General features: G+C 32.9%; 1 protein-coding gene and 1 non-coding gene across 2 annotated transcripts in view; both read right to left on the bottom strand.

The window, feature by feature from the left end:
- Positions 1-729: 729 nt before the first annotated feature.
- Hydr2 (abhydrolase domain-containing protein 2) overlaps positions 730-13652 on the bottom strand; it is a 28141-nt gene continuing 15218 nt past the window's right edge. The window contains exons 2-6 of the mRNA XM_017622497.1: positions 6311-6480; positions 6051-6218; positions 3561-3747; positions 3056-3405; positions 730-995 (exon numbers count right to left, since the gene is read on the bottom strand). Coding sequence (XP_017477986.1) covers positions 811-995; positions 3056-3405; positions 3561-3747; positions 6051-6218; positions 6311-6480 — 1060 coding nt within the window. The 3' untranslated portion in view covers positions 730-810. The remainder of the gene's footprint in view (positions 996-3055; positions 3406-3560; positions 3748-6050; positions 6219-6310; positions 6481-13652) is intronic.
- On the bottom strand, positions 1329-1410 carry TRNAS-AGA (transfer RNA serine (anticodon AGA)). Its single transcript has one exon. It is a non-coding gene; the product is annotated as a tRNA-Ser (tRNA).

Below are 13652 nucleotides of genomic sequence, written 5' to 3'. Positions count from 1 at the left end.
GTAATGTTTTGGTTGCTATTTTCGTTGAGATGCTGAATTTGAATTTCTTCAATAAATATTTAATTTTACTTTTCAACAGCATAGAAAATTAAATAGTACTTTACCTAAAAATAAGCAATGCTTTGCAATTCCTCAAAGAGATAACTTAAAGTACATATGTATGTACTTAAAACTAAATGCATACTTAATAATACATAGTATGTACATAAAATTGTGGTGTTTCGAAAAAAAAAATGTAAAAAGAATACTTCGCATATACATACATACGTTGTATTTATTATGTAAAAAATAGTTTGCGAGTATAAAATAAAATACATAAATAACTGCTTAGCAAATGCAGAATCGTTAATTTGACATATAAACACATACATACATACATAAATGCAATACATCTAAATAAAAAAAAATCGGAGTTTCCGTTCGAAGCCATCAAATGACTTCAGCGCATAATTTAGTTTCTTCTTCTCCTTAAAGTTTAAATATTTGCAGTTGCATTATTTTATTATTTTTTAATTGTGCACAGAACCAGAACACACAAAATATTATAAACAACAAATGCGCCATAAACATTTCATATTTTTAATTATTATTTTTTTCCATTCAGCAAATACAAATTAAAAAAACATACAGGCCAAAAAGGCAAAGCGAAACGCTGGTTTCTTGTGTTTACTTCAATGCATTTGTGTACGGAACTTTTGAGCATGATTTCGATACTTCTCATTGTTCTTATAGGCGTGCGATTTCCATACTAAAGTTTTTTTTTTTTTTTTGTAAAAATGCGTTTTCCAACCTTTCCAACTGCACATAGCTTTATATAGCAACTTTTTGTATGCCAGATTCAGCAGCATCCATATGCAGCATTACTATGGAGCCAACCATGGCGACCACTGTGCGATCCAGCCATGTAACGGGATTGGGATAAATTAAGCCACCTTCATAGAATCCCAAATGTCCGCCGTGGGCCAATTCAATGTAAGCCGTATTGGGACGGGACACTGCAAACGAAGAAGGGAATATATTATTTATGACATCTTTTACTTACAATAGAAAAATTTAACTACGCAATGAATAAAAAAAACAGCTTATAAAAATTTAATAAAAAATAAAGATAAATAAAATATATATAAAATAAAAAAATTAGTATATAAAATAAAAAATCTATACATATAAAATAAAAAACAGAAAAAATAAATACATAATAAAAAAATTAATATAAATAAAAAGATGGAATATGTAACAAGAAAATAATTTTATTAAAGAAATAAATTATAAAAAAAAATATAATTAGCAATAAATGAATAAAAAATAAAAAAAAAATTAACTTCCTTCGCAGTCGGTAGGATTCGAACCTACGCTCCCAGAGGGAATCTGATTTCTAGTCAGACGCCTTAACCGCTCGGCCACGACTGCTGCTTAGCGAGCAGCGGCCAAATGACTATTTTGTCAAAGCTTACTCAGAGCAAACAGTTCTCAACTAACGCACAGGGTTGCAAATTCGCAGGGTGCACTGGATGATTATTTTTTTTTCGTTCGAAAAAACTTTTTTGATGATGCATTTCCCAACATCATTTTTTTGCAGTTGTTCGAAAAAAAAAATGTTTGATGATGCGTTTCCGAACATTTTTGCAATTTGCAGGTTTTAAATATAAAATAAAAAAACAACAAAAACGAGTTTAGTCCATTAAGAGTGCGAACAACATACATATGTAGATACAGCAGTGTTCACGAAAATAGCAGCGTTACGTACTGACAAGTTTGACGATTTAAATTACTTGTATTTCATTTTAATTTTTTTTATATAAATGCAATTAATTCTACAACAAAAACCATACAAATAAAAGTGTCAAACTTTCTATAAAAATTCAACCAAACTCAACAAATTTTCATAAAACTTTAAAACCTTTTTATCACAATTTTTAGAAAAATTTATTAATTAAGACCGCAACAATAATTTTTAGCCCGCGCGGGCATAATTCATTTTGAAAAGTGAAATTAGAGCGGCCATGAAACAAGGTGACCTTAATTCACGCGGTCTTAATTCTATCTATCCTATATGGCATGTGGCGCCGTCCTGTTCAATCAAAATATGGAATGTCACGAGGTAATCGGCAATCATGGCCCTATAGCGATAGCCGTTGACAGTCACATCCTTGTTATTCTCGTTTATATTAGAAGTAACGGCGATGCAATTTTTTTATTGGCATATCCATGCAGCCAAAAATTAGTCTCATAACTGAAAATTCCGATACAATTGTGGGTTGAAATTCCCAAACTGCGCTATGATTTTCGTAATAAATTTGCACAATTTGTGAGCGTGGGTCTGTGACCGTCTCTACGATGGGCAATAGGTTAGTATAGCCTCTTAGAAAAAGACCTTTCTCCGATTCTATTCCAGAAGAAAAAAATGATGTTTAACCTCCATTCTAACCAGCTCCATGCGGAAAATGGCATATCTCTCATAAACTTGGAGACAAGTCTACGTCAAAAGCGTTCGGAAGCTGAGCTAAAAAGGCTATACAATTAAAGACAAACAAATAAGCAGTGTGACCAGGTTAGCCTTTTGAGGATAGATTTACCAATTATGTATATTTTGCTCCAACTAAAAAATTTTAGATCAAGCTTGGGGCTTACTTCTGGCTTTTGCTAATGCTACCTTTTGTCTAAGTAATTTTCATCTTTTTAGTACTCGCGGGCACAGATGTCAAATAAAAAGAGAATTGGAACAAGCGTGTCGAAGTGTACACATGTGGAGCAAAGTTAAAATAGTAATGTGTCATCATTAAATATTTGGTGAAAATTTCCGCTTGTATGAGAAGCCGATTTAGGAGGCCTGAAACTTCCATACAAAACAAAAATTAGGAAAAAAAGTAGAGCAGAGCCGCTGTATTTTAATCAGCCACTCTATATCTACATATATATATATATATATATATATCGTTGCAAAGATCGAACAGCTCATCGTTTTTGAGTATAAAAAGGAAAATAACCTAGTATCGGCGAAAACCAATCCCCCACTTAAATTTGCATTAATTTAACTCACTGCTTAACAACTTACATGCAAACTCCTTAATGGGTGGCAGCAACTCTTCCGGCACAAGTGGATCGTCCTTGGCATTAATGAATATCATAGGCTTTTCAATGTTGTCTAAAAAGTGTAATGATGAACTCCACTTGTATAACTCTTGTGTAGTTGAGAAATTATGTATACGACGTGTATATGCTTCATCCAATTCCGGCAGTGTAGCGGCAGCAATAATTTCGCGTTCATTTAAATTATGACGTGCCTTTACCTCGTCCGATAGTAAAACATGACGATGCTTCAGTATGATACTCTTCACATTCTCTGTCATCACATACAAATAGAAACGGCGGAAATTTTGCCAATTTAAGAGCCATTTGGTGCCTCTGTGGAAAGAAAAATGTACATATGTAAAGATACAATTAAATTTTATTAATTTTCGCAATCCAATAAATATTGACCAAAGTGTATTGACATGCAGGCACAGGCCGGCAGCCCGCGGACATGCACATAACAAATTGATTGAGATTGTTGCACTTACTCTTCTGCATTGTAGCCCTGACAGATTGATATGCCACCAAGTATTGTTTGCGGCTTCGTTTTTGTTGTCTCGCCCATATATTTCGTGACAAGATTGCCACCTAAGCTAAAGCCAACCGCAACAATGCGGCTATGTGGATATTTCTTGTGTAAATTGCTGACCATTTCGGCAAAGTCATCGGTGTGGCCTGGAAATAGGTGTATGAAATATTGCATAAATGGAGTTTGAGTCATTTAGAAAAATATCGCTTTCAAGAAACATTACATTGGTGTAAAATGATCTACTCAATCCGAGTATGACCGAGATTCTCTGCAAAACTCATTAGGCCAGTCAATATACATAGCAATTAAAGTGGAAAAATTTTTCCACAGAATAAAAAAAGTTCATACCTAACATGCTGTTGAGAAAAATATTTTAATTTATCCTCTCTTCATTTGGCAGGAAATATTTTTAATTAATTAAAACCTAATCAAAATTATTGCATCATTGACTTATCACAGAAAAAACAGAAGTTGTCGTAATTTTTTGAAACTAAACTGGTTATTTTAACGGTTACCCTTTTCAAAAAACTCGGGTTTTTAGCACCGGTTACCAACTTGGAGATAAGCGTAGTGGTTTTTCATTATATCGTAAAAACGGAGTGCCACGCCCATTTTTTAATAAAAAAAAAAAACGATTTGCGTTAAGATTTCTATGTAGTAGATCAACTTAATAATCATTAAAACCTCGCATAATTTGAAAACTTTCCAACTCTTTTCTTAGTAATACCATGAACAATATGTGTGCATTAGGGTCGTCCAAAAATGCACGTGAAATAGTAAAGTCGGAATTTTTATACTCTCACCGAAAAAAATATACCCCTATTTTTATTTTTATTTTTTTTTTTTTTTGAAATCAAATATTATTCAGAGGTCGCTCAAAGTTTTCCATGTATTTTATATGGGGAAAAAACAACTTTTCGTAGAAATGGTGAAGAATTCTTAAAAATTAATATTTTTCGGTCGGAAAACTCTGTTTCTCTGTAGAAGATGCCAATACCCAATTGTTTATTTAACCATTTTTTCATGGTAACTATAATTTAAAGGTCCGCCAAAAACTCCGAAAAATGCAATAGGGGGACCAATAAAAATCATTAGTATTAAAAAATTGTTAAATAAACAACTGGGTATTATTATTGAAAGACTCCTGAAGAGAACAGAGCTTTCCGATCGAAAAATATTGCTTTTTCAAAATTCTCTACCATTTCTACGAAAAGTTGTTATTTCCCCATATAAAATACATGGAAAACTTTTAGCGCTTTGAGTGACCACTAAATATGCTTTAATTGCAAAATAAAAAAAATGAGAGTATACTTTTTTTCGACATAGAACAATCCTAGAGGGAGAGAGCATTAAAATTCCGACGTAACTTTTTTTTGGACCACCCTAGTGTATATACTATGTATACAAAGAATCGCTCATTAGTAGGCGTGGCTATGTGTATTTGCCAACAAAATTTTAAAACGGTTTTAATAGATTCGCTTTGTATAAGTAGAGCTCTTGTTAAAAATAGACCGGCTTTTCGACTACCCGAAATTATTCGAATACAGTTTTTCACCATAAAATTATTGTTATTAGCGCGGTCGGGTTTTGCCAATAAGCACAAGTATTCAAAAAATATAAAAAAAGAGAATGTTAACTGAAAGAAAACAACTAGTCGAAAAATCGAAAATGTACGGTTAGTCGACTAGTAAGTTGCTTGTGAGCGGTTAGATGAAAAAGTGGAAAAGATACGGTTAATTGAATAAGTGAAATCGACAATTTTTTAAACCACTTTTGCAATTCGACTTACCGATTACTAGTCGACTAATAATAATAAGCTATAATGATAAGAGCTAATTATATATTTTTTATAAGTTTAATAATAGGTTGTTGTAGTTAAATATCCCCTAAAACCATTATTTTACATAGAACAATTTTTAAACTTTAAGACATGTTTTGTGAATTAATCGCCTATGAAAATTTAGCAAATTTGTTTTAAATACCGTCATATGAGAATTGATCGGTAAATTGGTAACCGGTACTAAAAACGCTTTAATTTTTGGAATTGCCATGATAAAAAAATTAGCGTGGTCACTCAGCTTTTCTTGAAGTTGGTAACCGGTATTAAAACTCGGTTTTTTTTCTAAACTGGTAACCGGTACAAAAAAAAAACGTTCGATTTTTTAAATCACCGTGAAGAAATGCTTGTAGGAGTAAATTTTCAACAAATTGCGAGTTTTGTATTGATTCATTTGTGCGTCAGTGATAGTAACAGCGATGCGGTAATCGCCAATAGTTTTTAATTAAACAAATATATTCTTACTTTGATAAAAATACTTCTCTCAACAGCATGACACCTTTTTATCCAGTGCGGATTTTTTCCCACGCACATAACATTGCCTGGACTAACATTGCTTCTGGGTGTAAATGATGGCAGGATTGGCTTGTTTAATTTTTAAATTTAACTCACCATAACTGAAGATACGCGTCGACGTCACCTGAACACTATTCAGCGCACCAATGTGATTAAGTACAGCACATCTGTAGCCATGCACTTGTGAATAATGCACAAATGTGCGAATATAGACACTCTCCGATGTATTGCCGATTCCTGGACAAATCGCAATTGTGACATCATCTGTAATTAGCAATGATATTATATCAATATTTTCCAAGTTTTTTTTTTTGCATTTGAAATAAAATGAAATTTTATTTTTATTAATTGCATACCTTCGGCTTCATTTATCGGCTGATAGAGATCGTAAGTGAGCGTGGAGCCATCCTGCAGCAATAGATACACACGTTCACCCAACGGCCAAGGGCATTTCACACGGCCTACTATGCTATGCAGCACCGTTTGTACGTGACCACTAAAACCCCATAAACGTGTGGGAACATAGCTGTAAAATAATAGAAGGATTACAATAGCGTTTTTGAGAGTAAACAGATGTTTCGGTGAGAAATAATGTATGAGAATAAGTTAAAGCGTATTTAAGCGGTAATAAATACATAGCATATAGCAAATAAAGTTAGTTGATTAGCCTTCATCACTAAATCGCCTATCAAGCGTGGGATACAAATGTCCATAGTCATCGTGTCACCCTAAAGAAAACGTGACAATCCAAGCACTTGAGTACTTATAAAATATTCTCTCTTGAATAATAAATTGCTCAAGCTAATGTATAGTTAATAGTCAATTGATTTAAACCACTTTTGATGGGAGATTTTTTTTTTTGTCTAGTCCACATGCTTAATTAGAAAATTTACGAAAATTTAAAAATTACATTTTCATATCTTTTAACAATAACAACACTGTGCAATACAATGAGCCGCATAAAAAGGCCGAGCTGTAAAGTTTAAAAAAAAATTACTTTTTAGTGATTATTTACTGAGTTTCATGAATTGTTATTTTTTGAGTTTTAAATTTAGATCGGAAAATTATTATTTTTTTTTTTTAGCTATATTTTTTGCTTAGTAAATAAAACTAAATTTTTTATTTTTTTTTATTAGAAAGCATTTGGTGTTTTCCTTAAGGAGCGGTTGCGAGCTCAAAATTGTCAAATAAATAATAAAATAATCGTCAAGTAAATATACAACATTCTGAAGGTAAAGGACTAATACTATAATTAAGACTAAACCTAAGAAAAGTCCAAAGCCAAAGACAAAACGATTACGACGCGAAACCGAAAGTTAATACAAACACGAAGATGAATTCAAAGACGAACACGATAGCGAACATGCATACGAAGGCGATCACGAATACGAAGGCGAACAAGGAGACGAGAGCGAGGACGAGCAAGAAGACGATGACGAAAACGAAAACGAAAACGAATATAAACACGAAGACAAAGACGAATATGAATATGTCCACGAAGGCGATCACGAATAAGAAAGCGAACGCAGACACGAAGGTGAAGATGAATAAGAAGACAACGATGACAACGACGAAAACGGAGACAAAAACGAAGACGAATACAAAGACTAAAACGAATATGGCCATGAAGGTGATCACGAATTCGAAAACGAATTCGAGGACGAATAAGAACACGAACACGGAGACGAATAAGAAGACGACGACGGGGTGAAGTGAGCAATATACATCTCCATCGTAATCTTCAACTTTCTCTCCATCTTTATCTTCAACTTCACTCCATCTTCATCTTCACCTTCAACTTCACGCCTTCAGGGCCCTGGACAAAAACAGAGTAAGAGCTCAGCATTTTCATCTTCTCCATACAAGAGGCTCATGCTGGGTTGACGATGATGCTTGTGATAGCCGCATAGCCGCATAATATTTAGCAACTTCCAAGTTTTTTTTAACTTGAGTATTTAGGCATCTCTAAGTACATATATGTTAATTAAGTTTCTTCACATTAGAATTGAACATTAAGCCCATTCGCCCTGCGGAGGCGGCGTAAAAATGGAGCTAGCTCCCTCCCCTTTGTGTGAAAACAACAAGGCGCACACCACAAATCAAAGGAGAAGCACGGCCGAGCACTGGCAAATTTGTAAGCGCCAAATATATGTATGTGTATATATATATATATATATATATATATATATATATATATAAATATGTATTTTTTATTCAATTAAATATCGTACATGGGCTGTGAATATTTTTAGTGCATAATATAAAAAAACACATTTTGAGTTGAAACACTTTTGAAGAACGTGTGTAGGTAGGTATGTATGCAAATTAAGTATGTACAGTAGGGCGGGTGAATTTTTTTTCCAACATCGTTCCTAGCAGATTCGGATTCTACACAGAATTCTAAGAAAAAAGGTCCTGTATACCATAGCTCTAAAACCAATTTCGAGACTGCGCAATTTTAAAAGAAAATATCTTTAATTAATACTAACGTCAATAATCAGATTAATATCTACTAAAATGTTACGATTTTTTTTTAATAAAAACTTGTGCTCCAGAGTTTTGTGATATGAAAAATTCATTGATATCTACTTTTTATTTAAAGAACCGCAAGATGGCGCTTCAAAGCAGTAGTAAGCCTTCTTAAACCTTTTTAATTTGATACCCATATTGCAAAATTTAATTTATCTTACCAATTTAATTAAATTAAATTTTGAAACAGGTGGCAAATCCCCTCAAAAATATTTTCGCCTGTAAGCCTTCATAACCTTTTTCTTTTGACACCCATATTGTGATATCTAATTTATGTTATTAATTTACTTATACTGAAATTTTTAAACAGGTGGCAACTCTCTATTTTTTCTGGTTTTAACCACCCGGATATTATAAAAAAAAAAAAACAAACCAAAAAAATAAAAACATTTAAATCGGTCAAGCCGTTTTCGAGTCTTAGCGAGACTAACGGACAGCAATTCATTTTTATATATGTATATAAGAAGATATCTTCTTTAAAAAAAGCGCAGGCTCGAAATTGACCTTAGGAATTTTTTTCTTAGAATTTTATGAAGAATCCGGATATGCTAGGAACGATGTCGAAAAAAATCGATCCATACAAATTGACCCGCCCTAATGTACAGTCTAAAGCCCTTGATATACTAACTACGTAGGCAAGCAAGTTTCATTAAAAATTATATTAAATATATATTTTGCGCCTTTTTGCCAGCCGGATCACGTTGGATTTGCTGACTGAACGCATGACCTCCCTAAATTGATTCAATTTACGGTAATTTTTACGTGTGAGAGAGTACTTAGATGAATTTGCGGCAACTACTTGTTGTTGCTTATGTTTAACCCTATGGAAAATTGCTTTCCGGCTGGAGAATAAAACAAGGAAAATAAATACAAAAAAACTAAGCAACGATAATTGGATGATTCATATGCATTTGATGGACAATATTTGCAAACATGTGCTTGCCGGTTTATTTTAAGCAAAAGTATTTTTTTTAATATACACTTTGAATGAGATGTAGCACATGAGGGCAGGAGGCCATGCATATGTACATACATACATACATACATATGTATATTGCGTTGTATGAATATTTTTATTATGTTATTCAATTACATAATTACTTAATTAACGTAATTATTTAAGTACTACAAATAGTAATTTAAATTTAAATCCTACTAATATTAAAAATGTCAAATTTTGTGAGTGTGTAGATAAGTATTAGGGTGATTGACTCGGTTTTTACAAACCGGTTTTTTGGAAGTCTATAGACGATTTTTTTGAAATCTTGATTTTTCGAATATCGAATGAACTGGATTTATCGATCGAACAAACCGGGTTTTTTTCATTTCATCCAAGTCCAATAAAAGTTTCAAGTTTTTCGAAGTTTTCCAGCCTCCCGCCCCTAAATAGTTTCAAAATTAGATCCTAGGTTGTTTGGGAATGAAAAGTACTTATAGCCGAGGTTCTTTTAAAATTGGTGTTCTGATTTTTTATGGCAGAAGTACACTCGAAGGTGCGCCATTGTCTGCCGAGGGGCGACAGCTACTTGAAAAAACTTCTGTTGATGTTTCAGGGACCAGAAATTTAATCACGGATCTCCCGAGTGGCAGTAAGCAAGCACTCGGCTATGGCGGCAAGCGCGCTACTCAATACCGAAAAAAGTCAGAAAAAATGCAATTAAGTAAATAAAAAAATATTAAACGTGAAGTTTTAACTTTTGATCTAAAAAACTGCACTTATTCTGCATTGCTCTTTTCTAAATAAAAGCTATCTTTACTTTTAAGTGTTTTATCGCAATTATTGGTCATGACTTCATACCAAGATAAGCATTTTCACTATATAAAATTTATGTAAAATAAAACCGGCTTATCCATTTTTTTTTTCTTTCAAGAGCGGCAACGGTTTTTTTTTTCAAATTTAAATTTTTCGAATATTTCGATAACCGGTTTTGGGAAAAAGCCGAATAGTCGAACACCCTAGTAAGTCGGTTTGTTGCTCTTTCAAGCTAAAACTGCTGAACGGATTTCAATGAAATATGTCACAAAAATACATAGATAGATGGATTAACATATGGGATATTTTTTAAAAAGTCAAAATCAATAAATGATAAATAAAATATTACAACAATGTGGGTGCCAAACCAAAGGGGTTAGAAAACAATTTATTTTGAAAATATTTTAAGGGTGTTGCCACCTGTTGAAAAAGTTTAAGCCAAATAGTTAAGAAGCTAAATGAAGTATTACAACACGGTGGGAGTAAAAACTTGTGAAAAGGCTGCGAAAACGATGTATTTCAAAAATATTATTTTAGAGGGTTGCCATCTGCTCAAAATGATCAAAATATGTTAAATGAAAATCTTTAGTGTGGGTATGAAACGATAAGGCTTTAAGAAAGCTTTATTTCAAAACTCCTTTTCACCGGGGCTGCCGCCTGTTAAGAAATAAATCTATTTAGATAACAAGTTAAATAAAACATTTTTAAATGGTTATCAAACGAGAGCTTCAAGGAAGGCTGTTTCGATTTCCAAACAAAATTTGACGAGGGTTGCCATCAGTTTAAAATTTCAAAATCAATTTAGTTAAAAGTTAAATGAAATATTTGGATATGAGTGTCAAACGAGAGACGTTCAAGAATACTTTATTTTTAAAATTTGTTTGAAGAGCAATTCTAAATAAATTTATTCGAATTAAACGAAATATTTTTATACGAATGTCCAACGAGAGTTGAAGAAAATCTTTGCTTCGAAAAAATGGCGAGGGTTGCCACCTTTCAAAAAGTAAAAGTAATATAACAACGTAATGGATCTTAAGGAATCTATCTATATCCAAAATATTTTTGGCGAGCATTGCCACCAAAATGGAATTTAAAATCAATTGAAATGCTACTATTATAAATCTTAAAGTTTGTGGGCGAGTGTGTAAGTAAATTCGACATAGAGATAGCTTATGACTTGAATTAAAAGGGTTGCCTCCTGCTTTAAAAAGCTTCATTACCAAACCATTTTTAAGAAAATTGCCACATATTTAAGAATATTAATTCAATTTTATTAATAAGTCAATTGAACTATTACAATGCGGATTGATAACGTAAGAGGTTTAAGAAAGCTTCATTACCAAAACATTTTTAGGACCATTGCCATCCATTTAAAAAGTTAAATTCAATTTTATTAATAAGCTAAATCAAGTATTAAAATATGGGTTGCCAACGAATTCGGCTTAAGCCTTATTTTGAAAATATTTTGAAGAGGGTTGCCAGTTGTTTCAAAGGCAAATTCCATTTATACATAAATATATTACAATGTGCGTGCCAATCGCAAGAGATGCAAGAAAGCTTTATATCGAAAATATTTTTAAATAGGGTTGCCACCGCTTTGAAAGTAATTCAATTTAAACAGTTACTTCCATGACATACTACAAAAGAAACAGGTTGAAAAAAGCTTTCGTTCGAAAATATTTGTATGAGGGTTGCCAGCTGTTTAAATATTAAAATCGATTTAATAAAATATAACAATATGGATGTCAAACGAAAGATGTTTAAGGGAGCTTTGTTATGAAACCCGTTTTGAAGAATGGGTCATGGACAATTGAGTTGAAATTCGACAAAGTGACCTTGTTGTGGTACCTCGAGACAATAAGCAACTTGTTTAAATAAAATTTATTATTTTCGGTGATATAATTTATTTCCTTTTTTATTATAATTGAAATCACGACTTCATGAGAGCGGAGCTGCCGGCAAAAGCTAGTATGTACATACATACATATGGATGTACTCCTTCTTATGCACACACAGAAGTGATTTGCATTTAAGCGCGACCTCAACGTTAAACGCTTTTTATTGCTATCGAATAACTGTCATTAAAACTTTTTGCAACTCTTCTTTTTTCTTGCTTGAGTGAGTAATTTTTATTATCTCAAAATGCAAAATATTTATACGCTTACGACAGAAAGCCTTGAACTTGACTCGTAATCGTAAAATAAGCTCAACGAATATTACGTAATTTTCTTTTAGTTAGTATAGGCCTATACGCGAAGTTGATATCCTCAGAATTTATGTAGCGGAATGCTCATAAAACAACAACTTTTATTGAGTTGCATCATCATTTGTATGCTTTTGGCCTTTGCTCGCAATTCCTATTATTTTAATAACCCTCTAGCGCGTACGAAGCTAAATATGGTGTCACTATTTTGGCAATTTTTCCCACCTAACGACTATTATAAAAATGTATCAAACAAATCAAATGCATTGAGATGTTAACTATGAATATGAACGGAACGTAATTGGTTTGCCTATGGTTAGATGATATTTGAATATAACCCCAATTTTGTGTGCGTGATCGGAAAGTGTTGCCCTTATTCGTTGGACGTTTTATGTGTTGCTTCTTTGGAGGCATTTATGTACATACACATATTTAGAGGGCAATTTGACACCTCTCTGAACTTGGCAGGACAACTTTTTCTCAAAGCAAAAATTCCTATCGCATAATTTGCCGTTAATTATCCGTAAATTATCCGTGAAAAGAATAATTTTGCCGCGGACATATTTTAAAAAATATCGAGTGCCCTGCTAACTTCCGTGGAAGTTAGCAGGGCACCTTCTGAAAACCAATGAAGGAAACCAGCTAAACCCAAACTAACTATCTGATAATTTGCCGTAAATTATCCGTTGTTTATCCGTGAAAAGAATTATCTTGCGGCTGACACATTTTAAAAAATATCCGTGGAAGTTAGCAGGGCACCTTCTGAAAACAAATAAAGGAAACCAGCTACACCCAAACTAACTATTTGATAATTTGCCGTAAATTATCCGTTGTTTATCCGTGAAAAGAATTATCTTGCGGCTGACACATTTTAAAAAATATCCGTGGAAGTTAGCAGGGCACCTTCTGAAAACCAATGAAGGAAACCAGCTAAACCCAAACTAACTATCTGATAATTTGCCGTAAATTATCCCTTTAAAGAATTATTCAACCAAATTAAGGAAACCAGCTAAACCCAAAATAACTGTCTGATAATTTGCCGTAAATTATCCGTTGTTTATCCGTGAAATGTTTCCGCGGCAAGATAATTCTTTTCACGGATAAACAACGGATANTAAAGAATTATTCAACCAAATTAAGGAAACCAGCTAAACCCAAAATAACTGTCTGATAATTTGCCGTAAATTATCCGTTGTTTATCCGTGAAAAGAAT

Source organism: Rhagoletis zephyria, unplaced genomic scaffold (assembly GCF_001687245.7).
Source record: "Rhagoletis zephyria isolate East Lansing unplaced genomic scaffold, Rhagoletis_zephyria_1.1 Rzeph_scaffold_00047, whole genome shotgun sequence".
Lineage (NCBI taxonomy): Eukaryota > Metazoa > Arthropoda > Insecta > Diptera > Tephritidae > Rhagoletis > Rhagoletis zephyria.
Note: the sequence above shows the minus strand (reverse complement) of the source record. Positions and strands in the feature narration are given on the sequence as shown.